Source organism: Leopardus geoffroyi, chromosome C1, assembly GCF_018350155.1.
Source record: "Leopardus geoffroyi isolate Oge1 chromosome C1, O.geoffroyi_Oge1_pat1.0, whole genome shotgun sequence".
Taxonomy (NCBI): Eukaryota; Metazoa; Chordata; class Mammalia; order Carnivora; family Felidae; genus Leopardus; species Leopardus geoffroyi.
This window is the reverse complement of record NC_059328.1, coordinates 71,317,846-71,338,731: the sequence shown is the minus strand read 5'-3', so window position 1 is coordinate 71,338,731 and position 20,886 is coordinate 71,317,846. Positions and strand designations below refer to the sequence as shown.

General features: G+C 38.0%; 1 protein-coding gene across 9 annotated transcripts in view; it reads left to right on the top strand.

The window, feature by feature from the left end:
* LOC123598134 (SSX family member 2 interacting protein) overlaps positions 1 to 15,303 on the top strand; it is a 43,716-nt gene extending 28,413 nt beyond the window's left edge. For 3 of the 9 annotated variants that reach the window (XM_045478048.1, XM_045478049.1, XM_045478051.1), the window contains exons 7-14: positions 776 to 851; positions 922 to 1,111; positions 4,680 to 4,830; positions 6,557 to 6,693; positions 7,020 to 7,193; positions 10,008 to 10,122; positions 10,900 to 11,065; positions 14,443 to 15,303. In XM_045478048.1, the coding sequence (XP_045334004.1) occupies positions 776 to 851; positions 922 to 1,111; positions 4,680 to 4,830; positions 6,557 to 6,693; positions 7,020 to 7,193; positions 10,008 to 10,122; positions 10,900 to 11,065; positions 14,443 to 14,617 (1,184 nt within the window). In that variant the 3' untranslated portion in view covers positions 14,618 to 15,303. The remainder of the gene's footprint in view (positions 1 to 775; positions 852 to 921; positions 1,112 to 4,679; positions 4,831 to 6,556; positions 6,694 to 7,019; positions 7,194 to 10,007; positions 10,123 to 10,899; positions 11,066 to 14,442) is intronic. The other 6 variants (XM_045478054.1, XM_045478055.1, XM_045478052.1 and 3 more) reach the window with 3 other exon arrangements.
* The last annotated feature ends 5,583 nt before the right edge of the window (positions 15,304 to 20,886 follow it).

Below are 20,886 nucleotides of genomic sequence, written 5' to 3'. Positions count from 1 at the left end.
TAGAGAAGTTTATTGAAGATTTAACTCTGGTAACAGAGCTCTTATTTGGTGGGAATCTGGCTGTCTCCTAGTCCAAACCTACCTGGAAGTGGTATTTTCATAATGATTTTTATCAAGCCTAAAACTACAGTAACTTATTGTCATCTTCTTTCCTTCTTATGCCAACTGCTTCCGTCTCCCCCTAGGATAGAAGAGAAATTAATACTGTCAGGGGCTTTGGCTCCTTTGATGATGATGACAACGCGGGGCTTGGCAGACTTATTCTATAAAGATTCTAATAGTAAATGTGTTCAGGTTTGTGGAGTCTGTGGCCTTTTGTCACAGCTATTCATCCCTGCACTTGTGGTGTAAGAGTATATAAACAAACGGTGTGGCTGTGTTGTAATAAAACTTTATTTCAAAAATCAGGCATCTGGCCTGCAGGCCATAGTTTGCCAACCCCGAAGATAAAATTAATAATGATAATATATTTATCAAGTACTTTAAGTGTTTTAACAACATCTTTTACTCTTCACAACAACTCTTTGGTATATATTTTCATTATTCCCACTGTATTGATGAAGAAACAGGCTTAGCAGGTAAATAACTTGTCAAGATCTCAGTGTTTATCAGTAATGGAGAACTGGAACTTGAAATCCTGGACTTTCTGAGCCCAAATCCTAATCTGCACCAGGTTGACTTAGGTCTCCAGTATGTATATAGTGTGTTAGGGTTTTATACACTTAAACATATGTATGTTAAGAATTGGTTTTGTTTTGCATGTTCATGTTTGTAGCTATGGAAGTTTTAAATTATGTGGGGAGAGCTGATGGAAAAAGAGGCTCCTGGAGGACGGGTAAAACTGAGGCCAGGTAAGTTCCAATTTAAATTGATACATTTCATCAGACTTTTCTTTCTATAACTGCATTTTCATGCTGACAGTTTCTTTCTCAGGAATGAAGATGAAATGTATAAAATTCTCTTGAATGATTATGAATATCGTCAGAAACAAATCCTAATGGAAAATGCTGAACTTAAGAAGGTTCTTCAGCAAATGAAAAAGGAAATGATTTCTCTTCTTTCTCCCCAAAAGCAGAAACCTAGAGAAAGAGCAGATGATAGTACAGGAACTGTAAGTGGCTCTTTCCTCTCTAATACAGTTTTGGATTGCTAAGTCGAACAATTAAAACATTAGATAGGTATTCCCAGTGGGGGACATTACTGATGTTTTGGACAGGACACTCACTGCTGTACTACCCCCAATCACTGTGACAACCCAAAAAATTGTCCGATGTTTCTAGACATGCCCTGGGAAATGAGGGAGATGATTTTCCAAGGACTTGGTCTGTGCCCAAAACACTGTGTTAAGCTCTTTATGAGCATTGTCTCGTTTCATTCTTATAATTTGATGCTTTTCATATTATAATTATCCCCCATTTTATAGCTGAGGAAACTGAGGCACCTTAGTCTAATTAACCTAGTATCACACAGGACAAAATCAGGATTTAAATCCAAGTCTGCCTTACCCCAGAGTTCATGTTTTTAAGTACTGTGCTGAATATCCTCTAAATAGTTTAGTTTAGGTGTTATGTATTTAAGCATGCTTTGCTTTCCAGAGAGTGAAACATTTATTAACTTTGGGAACCAGCTAATCATTCAGTCCATAAATTTGCTGTCTGGTCCCTGGAAAGAAAAAGCTAAAAGGACTTTGACTTTTTCCTTTGTCTTAGTTGGGGCTGTTACAACAAACTACCATGGACTGGGTGGTTAAAAACAACAGAAATTTATTTTTTACAGTTCTGGAGCCGGGAAGTTCAAAATCTAGGTGCCCATAGGGCCAGTGTCTGTGAGAGATGTCTTCCAGGTTGCAGATTGCTGACTCCTTGTACCCTCACATGCCCAGAAACAGGAGGATTGCTCACCAGAATCCCTTTGTAGGGGCACTCCTCCCATTCGCGAGGGCTCTACTTTTCATGGCCTAATCACTTCCCAGAGGCCCCACCTCCGCATACCCACACATTGGGTGTTAGGATTTCAACACAGATTTGAGAGAACACATTCAGTCCATTGCATTCTTCTGGGGAGAAGGGGTATGTGGAAAAGTAACTGTTACACTTGTTAAGAGCTATAAGAGGGTGGTGCAGTGTGCAGAACAAAGCAAGTGAGGCAGTCAAGGAAGGCATCAGAGAGCAAGTGAATTTGAGTTGGTTCTTAAAAATAAGTAGGTGTATGTTTTGGGAGTAGAAAGCATGTGATGCAAGGGGAATGATACGTGCAGAGGTCTGAAAGAACAAGTCACATCATGGTGAAAACTTCTTTTAACTTAATTGCTTTCCATGTTTAAATTCCGGATTCAACCAAGTGACTAAAATCTGAAAATAGCAATGTTGATGGAAAATGCTAATTGTCAGCAAGTCCATCAGAACTTGTTTTTAAACCTACATTTGGGGACTGTTTACTTTGTGGTGTCACCTCTTTTTTCTTTCTTTTTTAAAAAAATCATTATCTGAGGCACCTGGGTGGCTCAGTCATTAAACTTCTGACTTCAGCTCAGGTCATGATCTCACAGTTCATAAGTTCGAGCCTTGATTCTCTCTCTCTCTCTCTCTCTCTCTTTTCTGCCCCTCCTGGGATGCTCTTTCTCTCTCTCTGCCCCTCGCTCACTTGCACACATGCGTTCTCTCTCTCTCTCAGAAAAGAAAAAAAAAAAAATCATTACCTAGATGTTCTTTTTAAACTCTCCAGTTTGGGACCTTCTTGACCTTTATATTGAGTTAGCCTTTTCTCTCAAAGTCTATCACTTTTTGGTTCGTTGTGAAAATCCACAAATGCCTTCCCAGAGCTAGCATAGTTTCTGTTACTCCTGTAGTTTCTTCAGGTTTTGGCCCAACCTTTACAAACAGTACCAGCTTTCAGTCAGCAAGAGTAAGTAGTAAATCAAGGAGACCTTCCTCAGATATTTAAATTTCCCTCTCCTCACCGCTACTCATCCAGTGGGTTAGTATCCTGTGTAATTCTTAATAATGCAAATGTTTAAGTTTGGAGAAGTACCCTTAATTAAGTATATTTCTTGGTTTTAAAAGGTCTGTTTTTCTAGATCTTTTTTCTCTTGTAATTTAAATCAGTCCTTTTAAGGATTTTGGAGCATTTTAGTAAGGGAGTAAGGTATAACCTTAGAATGCCTAGGTAGCCTTCAGGTTTCACTTATTAGTTATTTTCTTACTTAATTGTGGTCAAAATATATACCCAAGATTCAAGGTAACTTTTTATTTTCATTTTGTGGTTTTAGCATTTAATTTAGTCTGGGGAGTGTAAAGCGATTATTATTATTAATGTTTTAAGTAATGGATTTATAGTATTCTGGTATGCTTTAACACATAGAAGGTATAGCTTCTTGGAAGAATTACTGGCAAGTAGCTCCAGAGGATTGACTGGCAAGAAGCAGAGTCATAGTGAGCTCCACGCTGGGCCCTTCCCCAACCTGCTTCCCCTGGGAGACCTTGACTTTGGCAGCCATTGCTGACCTCACACTATTGATACAGCTCTCCACACTGAGTCACTCGCTCATTCCTGCTGCATCTGCATGAATGAATGAATGAATGAACAGCCTAACCAGCATTTCTTCTCATCTTCTGTTTTTTCTTTTTTCCCCCAGCAACATATTTACTGTTCAGTTTAGTAAAGTACATCTCTGTCCACTTTCTTGGATGTTAATAATAAAATAGGACAGGGGTGCCTGGGTGGCGCAGTCGGTTAAGCGTCCGACTTCAGCCAGGTCACGATCTCGCGGTCCGTGAGTTCGAGCCCCGCGTCAGGCTCTGGGCTGATGGCTCAGAGCCTGGAGCCTGTTTCCGATTCTGTGTCTCCCTCTCTCTCTGCCCCTCCCCCGTTCATGCTCTGTCTCTCTCTGTCCCAAAAATAAATAAACGTTGAAAAAAAAAAAAAAAAATTTAATAATAAAATAGGACCATGCAGATTGTTATGCAGACATATGTATATCTGCATATATATATAATATATGTATATATACCTGCACATTATATACATATTATTATTGTCTAATAATATATATTATTGTTTATGTAGCTATAGATTATTTCGATATATTTTAATACTGTTTTCCTGTGTTCTTTATCCTGCTTTGATTATGTGTGATCATATGTCCGTGGTTGCTGTATTTTCCTATGATTAATGTGCTGGTAGAGTAAAAAGGAAAATAATCTCTGGTTTTATTTTTTAAAAATTATACGAGAAAAATAGGATTCACAGTTACTTTGTAGATAACTTCACTGGTTTATTTATTTAAACAGCCTAGGACTGGAGATAAGTTGATCTAACTTCAGATCTCCATTCTGCCTCTTGGCTGTGTGATATCGGGCAGTGTGTCTACTTCTGAAAGCCTCATTTTTCCCACATTATAACATGATTTGAGGGTTAATTAACATATGAGAGCGTCTAACACAGCACTGGACAAGTAATGAATAACTTCCTCACACAGCTCCTTGACTCTCATCACTAGATTCAAATTCACATTTGAAGAGACTTGAATTGGACAATTTCTATCTTAAATGTTAGGTCACATATGCTTAAGATATGGTGCAGAAATGATTTTGATAAGGATCTCTGATAATTACTACTGCCTGAGTATCTAGAGCCATTTTAAGATACTGGTCTTTCCCTTTCACCTCTCTCGCTTGTAGGTTATCTCTGATGCTGAGGAAGATGCTGGGGAACTGAGTAGGGAGAGTATGTGGGACCTTTCCTGTGAAACTGTGAGAGAGCAGCTTACCAACAGCATCAGAAAACAGTGGAGAATTTTGAAAAGTCATGTAGAAAAGCTTGATAACCAAGGTAACTTACTGCCTCAGTGCATGCAAAGTGAGTTGACACTCAGCTCTTAATTTCAGTCACTTAGAAAGCCACGTTATGGGCTCAGCTGTGAAGTACTCGAACTCAGTTTGATAGTTTGATAATCAAGCTTCTATCTACTTCTAGAGGTGAGGTTTGAACCCCACTGAGAAAATACTTTGCCTTCAGAGTGAATCTTTCTCTGAGTGCAGTATACAGTTGAATGAAGTGAACTGAGTGTCTTACTAAATCTTGGAAATTAAGAATTATTAATCATGATGTGGTATAAATATAAACCTGTTGCTTATTATTTCTAGATACTTGCATACTTCTAGGTTCCTAATAATTTATTTTTAAATTATTTTCAAGATAATAGAGGTTTAAAGTATCAATTAGGAAGTATATGAAGTAGAATATTCAGGTTTCTGTTCCCTATAGCTAACACTCAACAGTTTGGTGCATATCTTTCTTGATTTTCTGTAGGCATTTACAAAATTTATTTAAAAATATATAAAAACAGGACACCTGGGTGGTTCAGTCATTTGAGCATCCAACTCTTGATTTCGACTTAGGTCATGATCCCAGGATTGTGGGATCAAGCCCTTGTGTTGGGCTTCTCTTGTGTTCTCCCTCTTTAAATAAATAAATAAATAAATAAATAAGCAAACAAACAAACACATGAAAAAAATATATATATGTATATGAAAAACAAAAACCGAATACTTAGGTATTCTTTCTACACTTTTTTTCACTTAAGAGTGTATGTATTATTTTAGACACCATTTCCTGTCACCGTAGATCGTATAAATTTACATTGATGAATGTATTCTTAACATTTTATATTTTTTGAAGGTTGCATGCTTCTAAATCAAGAAAATTAAGGTTTCTGCTCAGTAAATGAAGTCTGTTGAAAGAAAATTTATTCTAAATGTCAGAAGTCACAAACTCACTGCCAGTTGTCTTTAGTAGTAAAGACTAATCAACAAAATTCTGTACCAAAATTAATTTACATGAGATTTTGTTGATTTCAGTCCCAGTCTATTAGTAAATAGCAAGTATATTTGGACTTTTTATTTGTTGAATTTAATATTGGAGAGCAAGATTTGTAGTGCTGCATTAATCTTTGAAGAAGTGTTGAAAGTAGTTTATGAATTTGTTAATTATTTTTCTCCTCTGTGAATATAGGTTGTCCATTTTTAATTAGGACATAATCTTGAATAAATACAGATTACAAATTAAATGTTCATAGTAGAACTAGTAAAGATATCATTTGAGTCCAAAAATAGTATGAATTTGTAGTTGTCCTGAATCCTTTATAGTTGCTTTGCTTTTAAAATTTTTTCATGGTGGTAAAATACCATAAATTTAATGTTATCATTATAGCTTATGAAATTTTTAGAGGGCAAAGGGAATAGGTACCTTTTAGAAAACCTGTTGAGATTCTAGAAAAATTCTGAGAGCTTTTTTTTTTTTAAATTTTTTAACATTTACTTTTGAGAGAGAGAGAGCACCAGCTGGGGGAGGGGCAGAGAGAGAGGGAGACACAGAATCCTAAGCAGCCTCCGGGCTCTGACCTGTCAGCACAGAGCCCAATGTGGGGCTGGAACACACCAACTGTGAGATCATGACCTGAGTTAAAGTCGGACTCTTAACTGACTGAGCAACCCAGGCGCCCCATAAACTGAGTGGAGGCTGTAAAACCTATGTCAAATTACTGGTTTTATGTTAGTTTCAAAGGTACACTTAGAAGGTTTCAATGATGAAGACGTAATCTCACGACAAGATCACGAACAAGAAACTGAAAAACTTGAGTTGGAAATTCAACAGTGTAAAGAAATGATTAAAACTCAGCAGCAGCTTTTACAGGTAAATGTGAGTTACCTTTTAAAGCTGTTTTCCCCTGTAAGGGCCAGGATTTTACTGAATCTTACTGGATTTTTATTCCTTTATTTCAGAAGATATGTAGTATTTGTCATTTTTCTGCTTTGAACTAAGTTCTGGGCTTACTAACAGGGACATTACGTACCATTCCTGAGGTGGGGCTTTGCCAAGTGGAAAATGAGAGTCCTCCATTGACTTGCTGATTCTTCATCATTTCTGTCCTTCCCCAAAAGTTTGACCTGCCATCCCTTGCTTTAACTTGGGGTGCCGCGGGGATCTTCTGGAACTTACTATGTTTTAAAATTTAATAGCAGCAGCTTGCTACTGCATGTGATGACGACACCACTTCACTGCTTCGAGACTGCTACTTGTTGGAAGAAAAGGAGCGCCTCAAGGAAGAGTGGTCCCTATTTAGAGAGCAAAAAAAGAATTTTGAAAAGGAAAGACGAAGCTTTACAGAAGCGGCTATCCGCCTAGGATTGGAGGTATCTTAAACAATTAGCTTTCCTTGTAGAGCTTTTGCAAGTTCTGGGGAGGCCCGGCAGAATGTATCGAAGTTCTGCCTTTCATTGTTTTTTTGCCATCCAGTTGTTCCCTAAAGTATTTCACCAGCGATCTTATAAATAACAAACTGGAAAGGATTGTAAGCATGTGAACTATTATAGAAGGGTGTCGTTTTGCCTTTACCAGATTTGGGAATTGAAACTTTTCTTTTTAGAAAACTCTAAGCATCCATTATCCCCTTCTGGTTGGCTTTCTACTGGTCAGTGTTTAGCTTCACACAGGAGATCTCTCTGGGACATTTGTTATCTTCCCACTGTCCGTGGGCATCAAAAAGCAGTACAAAAGTTCTCCCTCTCCCCCTCACGCAGGGATGTGTGCACACACCTTCTACAGCTTGCTTTTTGACTTAACGGTATATTAACCTACATATTTCCCTTTCAAAAGTTACACAAGTAATGTGTGAACATGGTTTAAAAAATAACTCCTACAGAAAACCACAAACTGAACAAATGTCCTCCATTCTTACCACCAGTTTCATTCCTCAGAAGTCACCAATGTTTGAACTTCGTAATTCTTCTGAGAAGTACTGTTTTAACCTTAGTGTATTTCAGCCTTTGTTTTCTTGATAACAATCTATTGATTCCCAGCTATGAAAGATAAGGAATGTAGTGTCCTTACCGCAACTCCCATCTATGCTGTTGCTCATTTCTATATATGACTTCTTCATACATACTTCATACTTTTTTAAAACCACTTTTAAAAAATGGTTTCTTTTGGTTGACTTTTTTAAATAATATGTTTGATGCTTCCATTTCACGTGTGCTTGACTTGAGGCAGTACCATATCCCCGCAAGGAAAGATGAAGACATTCTTGTACTTACCCTTGTTCCCCTTCTCTTGCCCTTCTACTTCCCAAGTTTTGTCTATGGTTATTATTTCTCATCGTTGGGTGTTACCACATTTGTCCTCTGCTCTATGGTGTAATCCAGGTGTATGTACTTTAAGGTTGAGACTTAAAAATGGAAAGAACATTGATGACATCATGATTCTGTAAATATTATTCATTCTGTAACCTACTAATATGTTTGATCACATAGAAAATACTCTATGTTAATAAGACTTTGCCACCTTGGAGAGAATCTTTCGTGTACCACTGTGTAGTGAATCTTTTGACTTTCTTTATAGCTTAGGATTTCCTGAATCACATTCAGTTTGTAGCTCACACTATCTACTTTCTTGGGTTCCTTTTTCAATTTGCTGTATTAGCTTCTTGAGTAATTTTTTTGTAAGTATTGTGTAAGTAAAAAATATTCTGAATTCTGGGATATCCAAAAATGCACTCATATGTGATTGGTTTGGCTGCATATAGAATTCAGTTTCCCATTATTCCATTTCTTCTGCTGTTTGGTTTTGCTAATAAGCAGCCCGATTATCATATAACCTACAGGCAATACTTTGTAGATATCCTGTGCTTTTTTTTTTTCCTTCTCTTCTTCTTTTCTCCTTTTTATATTCTTAAAGTTCCAAAATTTTATGAGGATATATCTAGGTAATTTAGCCAGAAGACACTGTATTTCTTCAATTTGGAATATTTTCTTTGATTCTGTATTTTTTCCCTTGCATTCTCAAACATTCCTATTAGACAAATGGTTGGCCTTCTGACTACATCCATAGATTGACTTTATGTCCTGAATTTAAGGGTATTCTTTCACCTTTATCTTGTACATCACCAACCTGATATTCAGCACCATCAGTTTTAACTCTTCATTTCATCCAAGGAGTTTTTATTTTAGAATTTATCTTTCAAGTCTTTGATGTCCTCATTTTTTTTCTTTTTGTAGAGCATTATATTGTTTTACAGGTGTTCATAAATCTGGTCATTTGTGTTAGAATATTTTTTCGAAAGGCTCTTGAACTGTTATCTATAGTCAGGTCTCTTTACGTTGGCTCTCTTTCTTTCATGCTCTTCGTTTTCTTCAAATGCCTGGGGACGCATGATTTTGTATTAGTGTTTATGAATGAAAGATATATGCTGTTTAGCTGACATGGGTTTCCTCCACACTTGTGAAAATTGATCTTATCAATAGCTACCTTTCTCAGAAAATAAAATCTGTTTGCACCAGCATTTTCTCCTGTCTTACAGGAACCTTTTTCTGAATCCCTGTATCCGTCCTATTCCGGGAGATCCTCTAGCTACTTTTTGTACCACTCCCAGTTCTCTGCAGGACAGTCTGTCTGCCTCTGGTCAGTGGGGCCAGTGAAGGATGGGAAGGAAGCACGAGAGACCTGAGGTCGAGGGAGAATTGAGGATTATCATTGGCTGTTGGGAAGGGGAAGGTCTGACGTGTGCCCTCTTGTGGTTTAGTGGTGGTGGCTGCTGGTGCTGGTAGATGGTTGGAGGCTGAGAGCGATGCCTGGTGAGGTCATTGCTTCTTTTTCTCACGTGATTAATTTACAGTGGGTATTTTTCTGTCATTTGTAATTTTATACTTACAATATTCTGTGTGTTCAAAAATTCTAATGTGCTACCTTTTTTTTTGCATTATCCATTTGAATTTATTTAAAATAGATGTGAAAACAGTTGGTTTTTAGGTGAGATGGGTAAATTTTTATTTTTTAAATATGATTTTCTTAAATGGAGTTTTTCTTAGTTTTTTAGGTTAATTCATTTGACTTACAAAATATAGATGGTAGCCAGAAAGCAAACACCAACAGCTACAGAAATCATGGGAAGTGGCACCGGTGTGAATATTGAAATACTGATCAGTATTTCTTTGGTTTGCTTGTTATGACAGAGAAAGGCATTTGAAGAAGAAAGAGCCAGTTGGTTAAAGCAACAGTTTTTAAATATGACTACCTTTGACCACCAGAACTCAGAAAATGTGAAACTTTTCAGTGCCTTCTCAGGAAGTGAGTACTCCATTAACCCTTTAATCTGAAAATGCATGTCAATAAAACACTGTAAATTATTAATATAAAACTTTGGGGATCACCAAATACTTAAAAAAAATTTTTTTTTAGGGGCGCCTGGGTGGCGCAGTCGGTTAAGCGTCCGACTTCAGCCAGGTCACGATCTCACGGTCCGTGAGTTCGAGCCCCGCGTCGGGCTCTGGGCTGATGGCTCAGAGCCTGGAGCCTGTTTCCGATTCTGTGTCTCCCTCTCTCTCTGCCCCTCCCCCGTTCATGCTCTGTCTCTCTCTGTACCAAAAATAAATAAACGTTGAAAAAAAAAATTTTTTTTTTTAGTTTATTTTGAGAAAGACACAGCGTTAGTAGGGGAGGGGCAGAGAGGGAGGAAGAGAGAGAGAGAGAGAGAGAGAGAGAGAGAGAGAAAATCCCAAGCAGGTTCTGCACCATCAACGCACAGCCCAATGTGGGGCATAAACTCACAAAACCACAAGATCGTGACCTGAGCCGAAAGCAAGTCAGGCACTTAACCACCTGAGCCATCCAGGCACCCCTGGAGATCACCAAATATTTTTAAAACTAAATCCTTCTAGATGTTTATGGAATATGCATAAGAGATGGCAAGATTAGCAAGACTAGAGTCAAGGGCTGGAGTGAACACCCACATTAACTTGTTCTATCTCACACCTCACTACCCTTCAGGTGATCATAGTTAATTACCTTCACTATATTTGATACCTCACCATAGGGACTGCCTTTTTTTCTTCTTTCTTTTAACAGGTTCTGATCGGGACAGTCTTACAATGCACTCAAGGCCACGGCAAAAGAAGCCTCAGAATATGTCTAACGGGTCTCCAGTTTGCACATCTAAACTTACGAAGTCTCTTCCCGCTTCTCCTTCTACTTCAGACTTTTGCCAGACACGTTCCTGTGCATCTGAACATAGGTATTGGTCTATGGGTGATCTTTGCACATATCTGTACCATTGCTAGAGTTGCACTGCTGAGGGAAAGGTGGCATATCTGTAGTGTTAGCAACAATAGTGGCTTTGGAGAGGAATTTAGTAGATTGATTCATTCTACAAGTATTTATTGGGTAGCCATTATATAAGGACAGTGTTAGGTGCTGGGAATGCAGTAGCAAACAAAGTAGATACTGGTCCCTGTCTTCTGGGAGCTAAAAAATGTGTTCCCTATCCCCAGGTAACCCACATACTTCTATTACCTGATGCATTTTGGTATTTTTCTCTGTCTCAAATTGTTAAATCATATTCTAAGGTATAATATCAATATTCTACCTCAGAGCCTGTTCCAAGATTAAGTAGATAGAACATTCCTAGCGACAGAGGAATAGCAAAGAACAAAGGGATACCTTGGAAAGTGTGGTGGTGATCTTTCCTTTTTAACCAAAGCAGAGGACAGTGGCATGAGGACGTGCCAGTTTGGTAGGTGCCCCAGAAAGCAGGGGCACACTTGCCTGTGGTAGTGAGATACTGGTGTGGAGCTAAGTGTTGAAGAAGCCTACTAGCCCTTGGACCAAGAATTGTTAAATAAATGAATTTCAGAACAAAAATATGAAGGTTGAAAAGGATAAGACACTGTACATATTGTTGAGTTTTAAAAGGTTTAAGACTCTAAATATTGAGGGGCAAAAAAGAGCCTGGGGAAGAGTCCTCCAGGCAAGTGTAGGGACCCCTGAGGTGTAGGACACTGGTGTGTTTGTGGAGGGCAAGTGTTGTTAGCTAGCAAGACCAAGAGGTAGGAGGTAGTTAATAGTGGAAGGTAGGCAAGGATCACATCCTATAAGGCCCTGGGTGAGTAGGGTTAAAAAGTTTATTATGCAAGAGTTCAAATATATACCAATGTAGAGAGAATAAGGTCATGGTGCCCTTTATAGCCATCACCCGGCTTCAACAATTACCAACTTATGACCGTGTTGTTCATACATAACCCCACTCTGCTGCCCCCGTACACATACACACACCTGGCAGTTCATTTGTAAGGTTTTTTGTTGCTGTTTTTGTTTTTGTTTTTGAGAGGGAACACGCATGAGAGCAGGGAAGAGGGGCAGAGGGAAAGAATCTTAAGCAGGCTCCACCCTCAGCACGGAGCCCAACACGGGACTTGATCCCACAACCCTGGGATCATAACTTAAGCCAAAATCACAAGTCAGACATCACAAGTTAGACGCTCAACTGACTGATCCACCCAGGTGCCCCTCATTTGTAAAGTATTTCAATCTCTATTTGTAGGTCAGAGACTGTTCTAAGGGCAAGAGATAAAGCATTGGAGATTTGTAAGCAGTGGAAAAGATATGTTTTGAAAAGATGACTGTTTTATTGTTTGGAAAACAGACTGTAGGAGTGAGTCCTGTAGGTCAGGAGATGCAGTTAGGAGACATTAATGGAGTCAAGGTGAGGTGACGGTAGTTTAGACAAGGGTCATAACATGAAGGTAGAAATGACTGGATTTGGGATATATTTTGCTTTTCAGCCAACAGATTGACTAATGGGGGGAGTATCGGAAGTGAAAGTTGAATTTACAATCAAAAGATACTGTAAGTTCAGAGTATTTTCTTATACGGAGTGTTATTAAACTCCCAAGTTTGACCGATTAGAGTGCTCTATGTAAATAACACAAATTCTAGTTGCCATTTTCAAATAATACATTCTATATCTGAGAGAGAACATAGCATTTGTCTTGGTTATTTTTATGTATCTAAAATTCTTTTAAATCTAATTTTTAGTTATGAAATATTTGACATAACATTCCTTGAAGACATTATTTTGTGTTTAGTAAAGAGAAGTCCAACATTTAGTACCTATATAATAGGGTATTATGAGATTTCAGTGATGATACATAGAAAGCATTTAAAACAGTACTTGGTCCATTATAAGCCCTCAGCAGGCTATAAACATAAAAATATATGTAAATATAAATGGTTTATAAATTTTTTTTTTTCCAACGTTTATTTATTTTTGGGACAGAGAGAGACAGAGCATGAACGGGGGAGGGGCAGAGAGAGAGAGGGAGACACAGAATCGGAAACAGGCTCCAGGCTCTGAGCCATCAGCCCAGAGCCCGACGCGGGGCCCGAACTCACGGACCGCGAGATCGTGACCTGGCTGAAGTCGGACGCTTAACCGACTGCGCCACCCAGGCGCCCCTAAATGGTTTATAAAAGTGCTTTTCTGTTTCATATATTCCAAGGGCTACACTAAACAACATCAGTGGCATAGAAATAGAACTTTGGAGCATCAAGAAACTCCATTGAGCTATTAATATTTGTGGTTACTGGCCTCTGAATATAAAACACAGAAAAGAGTTGTAACTAGTTTCAGGAGAGAAGCTGTTGCAGCTTGACATAGTTCTTAAAATTTTAAGTTATTTGGAAAATTTGGACTCCTTGCTCCTGAAGCACCTTAGATCTGGGTTTGTAATAAGATGATTGCCACATCGAGGTTGAGTTAGTAAACCAAAGTCACAAAAAATGCACATTTAGGGGGGAAAAACCCATTTTTGGGGAAAAAAGATACTCAGTTGATAAAAATATATTTGTTGGCTTAACCCCTTAGATTCGAAAGTAATCATTTAACCAGCTATTTTTGTTTGGAGATGGTCATAGAGCATAGCTCTCAGATTGTGTCATTGAAGGGTAGCAGCTGTGTCCACATTCAGAACCCAAGAGTGTTACTCCCTGACACTTACAATTAATTCAGCACTGGTGTATGCACTTAATGTGTGTTAACTCAGTTCCATCCAACCCTGTGAGATAGATACTATTATTATTTCCATTTTAAAACTGAGGAAGCTGAAGAAACAGTGACATAGTAAGTGGTTCAGCTGGTGTACGGACCTAAACCATCTGACTTCAGAGTCTGGACTCCTTACTACTTTTGTAGGCACTCATTAAATAGCTGTGTGGGTAAATGGGTGGGGAGGAAAACTTGCGTGTACAAATGGATATGTATATAAAAAAAACAGATTACAAAATAGTGGCAGGAAGATGGGGACATGGAGGGACATTGGCTTTCAAAGCCCACGTGTCCTGTATCTGACTTAGGCATTAGTTGGGTAGAGCGCTTCAGAGTAAACCAAAGAGATAAATAAAATAAGTGGGTAAACAGAAAAATAATACATGGATAGATACGATAAAAGTGATAAATTAGGCCATTTTGAAACATTTCTTTGTTCCCTATCGTGTATCTTCACAATTGACTTAGCATCGGACAAGGGAGCAATCTGACTTTAGACATTCAAGCCTAGCTTAAGTATAAAAGAAAGAGGAGATGGTTATTAAGATCTGCCTTTCTTTTCCTGATAGTTCAGTCAACGTACTGAATATAACTCCTGAAGAAACTAAACCAAATCAGGTTGGAAGAGAATGTGCAAATCAGAAGTGGAGCATGGCATCGAGACCTGAGTCACAGGAAGGTTGCTATAGTGGGTGCTCCTTGACCTACACCAACTCCCATGTGGAAAAAGATGACTTACCTTAGACGTGTGGACTGGAACTGTTTTCATTAACACGTTCATCAGATTTCACATCTAAGTTGAAACAGGGTGTGTCATAAAGTCAGTCATCTCTACTAATTTAAGGTGGTCTGAGTTGTTTGTTTGGACTTTCCTGTTCCTCCCCCAAAGAGCTAAAATGTTAAATCTATTTAAAAGGATATAAAAGCTTTGGATAATGTATTTTTAGTAACAGAAGCATCTGGTTCTGTGAATAAAGGAATGTATATGTTTGGTCGAAAACAGAAGCACTAGAATGAGTTTCCTCTTATAGGTATTAAAAATAGCACTTTTAAGAAACTGATTATTGTAAATGTTTAATTTTGTCTCCTATATAGCTGGCATTGGAAGTTTAGCCTTTACTTGAATGTATACTGTAGATTTTTAACAAAGCAAGTTCTATATTTATTATGTTTAGTGTGATTTGAAATTTCCTCTTTCATATGTTTTAAATAAAGTGAAATTTATGTATGTTTTGTACATAGATATACATGATTATGTTAAGAGGCTTTAAGATTTAAAAATTTTACACATCCATAATTATAGTATTTCATGCCAATAAAATTTTTTTAGTGGTATTCTGTTTACAGATGTATTAGAGCCATTGCCACATTATGTTTAAGAATTTTTTGAATGCATCTGAGCAATAAATACTCAAAAGCTGTTCCATGAAGCTGACGTCTTCAGATAATTAACATTACTGACATTACATTTTTGAGATTTCTACAGCAGTAGACTTTTATATATGTAGGATATTATAATTTTTCAAAGGACTTTTGATTATAGGATAATAGAGGCAAGATAAAAGTACCCTTGAATAAAACAAGTTAAGAATATCGGTTTAAGATACGTGGGATGATAGAAGATATTTAAGATATCAGAATGGTGATCTTCTCTTTACTAGATGGGGACTAGCACTGCAACATCTGTACCAGCTCGGGCTTTGTATAGTTGCCAGTAAATTTTAAATAATTTTTCAATGGCGTATTTGCCACAAATGATAAAGAAATCTGACAATGTAAAAAGCATCAGATTTTATCCAAATATAATACTCTGGATAAACGTGTCATCTCATTTCCAGAACTGATTGCATGTTTCTTCTTGTTACCGATGATAATAAATGTAGGCCCAGGTTCTTTCCCAGAATTTGTATCAAAAAGCTTCAGTGCCTAACCCTGTTTGTCTTTGTACATAGAAGCCTATACAGATCCCAGTTTTAGCTAGATACTGTAAAGCTTATCTGCCTTCCCATTTTCTAGTAGTTCAACCACTTATATACACTCACCCTGTTATGGGTGTTCCATTTAAATCCATCATGCTAAGAAAAGAAAAAGTCTTATTTTTGTCATCGTTCACTAGATCTAAGAGTTTGTGTAGCAACCATTTTTTTTCAGGGCTGATAGAATATCTTATAAGACAGCGAAACTGCTTGTAACACAATAGCCACATTTATAGTCTCAAAAAACTGGCTCTTAGAAAGCAAAGCAGTCACTGCCTTCAGTTTGATGCATGGTCACTTCTTCACAGTTTAAAATATTAGAAATGATACAAAATTTCTGAGATTGTACCATATTCCAAAGGAGGAAACAACTGAGATTTTTTTTTTTTAACTATTGAGCAATAATATGATCAAAGAAAGGCAATCAAATTTAGAAATAGTCATTGATCCATTTATCAAGAATTTTTTTGGCAGGGGTTTCCATGATCTACTTTGCCAGGAAAGAACATTTTAATTTTTAAAATAAATCTTACTGCAGAGAATAATGCACTTCACAAAAATGGATTTCTACAAAGCAGCATCTATTTTTTGTTCTGTTTCCATTCTAAGCTGGTTGAATTCTCATATTGGAAGGAACAATCTCTTGAGACTTATTTTGAAATAAAAGGTGTGAAAGAAACAGTAAAATGAAAGCCAGGTTCCTTACGTTTTTAATAAAAATCTGCATAGATCTGCTAGACATTGTAGCTTTTACCGAACAGCATCAGTTTTTGCTTTACTGTAAATTGCAACTCCCAGCAATTCCCAATCACGCTTAACTTCCCCGATGATTGGAATGCTTTCTGTGTTGGAAAACTCCTGACTTCACACATACAACTCCTGGAATTTTGTTTCCCTTCCCCTTCTCTAGGTATTTGCAAGGTACTAATAATTCAACTATGCTTTGGTCTTACATTAAGCCATGATTACATGATGGCGCCACAGGGAGCCTCAGCTTCAAAGTCCTCCTGATAAATGTTTTCTTGTTCATCAATATGTAACTGAAATCTTGTTTGTTTTTACATGGCATATCCATTTTGAATTTTCAAAGGACAAAAACGGTAAAGAAAATTTAAGAGAAAAATTTTATTTCCTACTCTTAAACTTTTGTATCTTGAATTTATGATGATGAGAAATTTAGAAGAAGAATCATAGCAGAAAATTAAGATTAAAATTTAACTTAATAAGTAGGGTTTTTGTTTTCTTGTTTTGCTTTGTTTGTTGAAGCAATGTATTAAAATGTTTAGATGCACAGAATAGTCCACAGCAAATTGTCTTCCTTCTGGTGCAATTAAAAACAGTTGTTACTTGAAAAGAGTTCCACGTTTCCTACCTTTGCTTACCAGACGTGTGTATAGGCTTGTGGGAACACGGCTTTTGTAGGAAAACACATTCCATGGTGCATGATGAGAGTGCCCCAGGAAGCCAGGAGAGGTTGCGCGTGTATAACCAGAACGATGTGACCTAGGAAGCCCTTCATGCGATTGCCCTATTGTAAAAATCTTCAAAGTATGTTTCTAGGTTTGGATTTAAGGTAAGTATGGGTCATGAAGGCTAGTAAATATATTTTTCCCTATATTTGTCCTTAATTTTTTTCAATCTTCCTAAGCATTTATGAAGTACCTGTTGTATTCAGGGCTTACTCTACTACATTCTTAGATACTGGGGATAGGAAGACAGACTAAGTGCACGCACTCTGCCACCAAGAGCCTCTGAGCTGAATGGAAGACTGGCTATGTAAACCAAAATTATAATAAAGAAATAGCATTTACTGCTATTCAGTCTCAATAAAACTTGGACTGGTGGTTCTGTTGCAGAACCGTATATGTCCATTTCACGACAGTGACGTGGCTGGGCTTCTAATTAAAGAGTCTGCATGATTTCCTATGGGAAGTACTGTGTAATTAATACCGTTTTGTTTTGCTGGGTTTCCATTTTTTTTTTTTTACAATCAAAATACTGACCTGCAAAGCGGTGTAAGATTTTCTGCCCACAAGACCATTTAGTACTATGTAATAGAAAATGCATTTGCAAAGATTTGGGACATGTTGATAAGGGTCCTGAAGTAGGTCATTCTGGTCCCTTTTCTAAATATAATTTTTCAGGCTGGATATAAAAGTGGAGTGGATAAATGGTTATTTTGATAATTGATAAATTATTTGATTAATACCAAACTATAAATTGATTATTGATTATTGACAAATTGATAATATTTGATGGATTATTTGATTAATATAAAAACTTTCACTTGACTGGTTAAGATCGTAAATTTTTAACATTTACACAAAACAATTCAGAGGGGTTCAGAAGGTTTTGGAAGGTTTGTGATTAGACGCTGGTAAAAGGTCCACCTCAATATTGATATATTTAAGATTTAGAAATACTTGTACCCAGTATAATGCTTAACACATGGTAAGATAATTTGTTAATGAGACATAAAATACTAAAATGTATCACAGTACTTCATTGTCAGAAATACACTATAAAATTCTTAAGAATGTAAGAACCTTGTTTTATGATTGGGGCCGGGGGGATGGGGTCCTATTTCCAACCCCATCTAGCTTGATTCTTAGCACAGACTATTAGACCATCTTACAAATAAAAAACACTAAGTCGGTATGGCTCAATACAAAAGCTTAATTATTGGTCAACATGAAATTCTTGTTGATGTGAATTGGGTAGTCTTCCTCCATCTTTAGGTATGCCATCTGGAACTCATGGCCTCAGATGCTGTCAAATCAGGAAAACCACAGTCTAGCAGGTGGTCGTGGATGTTTTTACAGACCAGACCTGAAAAAGACCTGCCTTCTACCTACATTGCTTTGTCCAACACCTAGACGTCTGGAATCAGCCTCACTACCAACAAGACTAGGTGGTATAGAAAATGCAGCTGCTTGATGGGCATTGATGGTTTGCTACCTAATGCAGGTGTGTGTGTGTGTGTGTGTGTGTGTGTGTGTGTGAGATATTTCATCCATTCAGTCATTTACTTCAAAAAATAACCAGCAAAACCTATTACCTGGTGCAAGGGGTTTATTGCTGATTATTAAAGTCACATATTCTTAATTTTGGGAAGGAGTGTATTTTAAGGAATGTATTTAAGGCTTCTTTTATACTCTCTATAAAGAGAGTATATATTTTCATAATATAAAATTTTAAGGAATTCAGATGGTAGTTTTACACAGTTATTAAATATCCACATTGCACAGAACATTCACAATTTCTTTTGATTCCTTGAGAGAATATTAATCTTTCTGTTTTTGAGTTAATAAGAGACTCAGAATCTAAGATCATGTAGCTAGTAAGTGGTAAAATTGGAACTTAAAACCCAGATTTTTTTTTTTAATATTTACTTAGTTTTGAGAGAGAGTGCGAGCAGATGAGGGGCAGAGAGAGAGAGGGAGACAGAGAATCCCAAGCAGGCTCTGTGCTGTCAGCAACAAACCAGACACGGGGCTCAAACTCACTAACCGCGAGATCATGACCTGAGCCGAAATCGAGTTGAATGCCTAACCAACAGCCATCCAGGTGCCACAAAACCCAGATCTTTCTGAGCCCTAAATTTCCAGCTTATTCCAGACTGCTACAGGACCTTTTGGTATCCGTTTTTAGGTGAAATTACTCGATTCTTTACCCATAATTTGCCACTCTATAATTTTCTGCACTAAAGTGTTGGTCATTCATTCCCAGTGCAAGGCTCACTCTTGTTTTTGTGAATGGTTACCATGGCAGTCCCATTCAGAATTGGACATTTACCTTTTCAAGACAGGGGCGTTAAGGATCTAATTCAAATAGCTCATCCCATGTAAACAGAGTAGAGGCCACTGAGGAATCCCAAGATATACCTACACGGCCTGCTTTTTCTGCCATCTTTGTTCACTCTTGGCAGTGTTAGTGTTTGTGTGCCATGTCCTTCTGTGACTACAGTCACAGTGACCAAAAACACTTCTATTGTGCACAGGTAATAGGTTTTTTATTTATTTATTTATTTTTTATTTTTGAGACAGAGACAGCATGAGCCTGGGAGGGGCAGAGGGAGAGGGAGACACAATCTGAAGCAGGCTTCAGGCTCTGAGCTGTCAGCACAGAGCCCGATGTGGGGCTCGAACTCACAGACAGTGAGATCATGACCTGAGCTGAAGTCGGATGCTTAACCGACTGAGCCACACAGGCGCCCCGGTAATAGAGAGTTTTTAAATGTCACTGTATGGTGAAACGTGGGGCATTTGTGGTTACAAATTTGTGGCACCGCAGTTACAACTGGCGGTGGTGCAAAGCAGTGGGAACATCACATATGGTCCCTCTTCCAACTTCTCGGCTGCCACCTTAGCATGAAAGCTGTCATAGTAGGCAAATAAATTAAGATGATTGCATTAGCATAAAACTTTATTATGGTCCCGGAAATTGAATTTCATGCATTTTTACATGCCTCAAAATACTCTTCCTTTGAGGGTTGCAGTAGTGGGCTTGACCAGGCATGGGCTTGACCAGGCACCATCCCCGCTGCTAGAATGGTGTGCCAGGGGCATAACCAGCAATTCCAATCCCATCACGGCAAACTCATGTTTGACCCTGTAGATAAGTGATGGAAACCCAATTGGAAGTAACTGAGGCAAAAGAATTTGGCAGCTTATCTTACAAACCACCGAAGAAACACTGGTGACGTGCCCCAGCAGAACAGGATGGCAAATCTGCAGTTGGAAATACAGGGCAAAGGGTCCCTCCCATCAGGAGAAGGAGCTGGCAAGGCCTGTGGAGGCTGCCGGAACCTCAGGCCTATGGGCAGACCCCAGTCCCCACAGCATGTGAGCAGAAACCCAGTCTTAGGGACCAGGCCAGTGTTTCTCATCCACAGCTATGTGGGAGAAATCAGTGACAATAAAGTATTCATGCTCGCAAATGCTCCTTTTATCGGTGTTACTTAGAGCAAATTCGAGCTTATCCCTATTGTCATTCCCACACACTTGAACTTCATTACGTTTCTTGAGAGCAACAGAG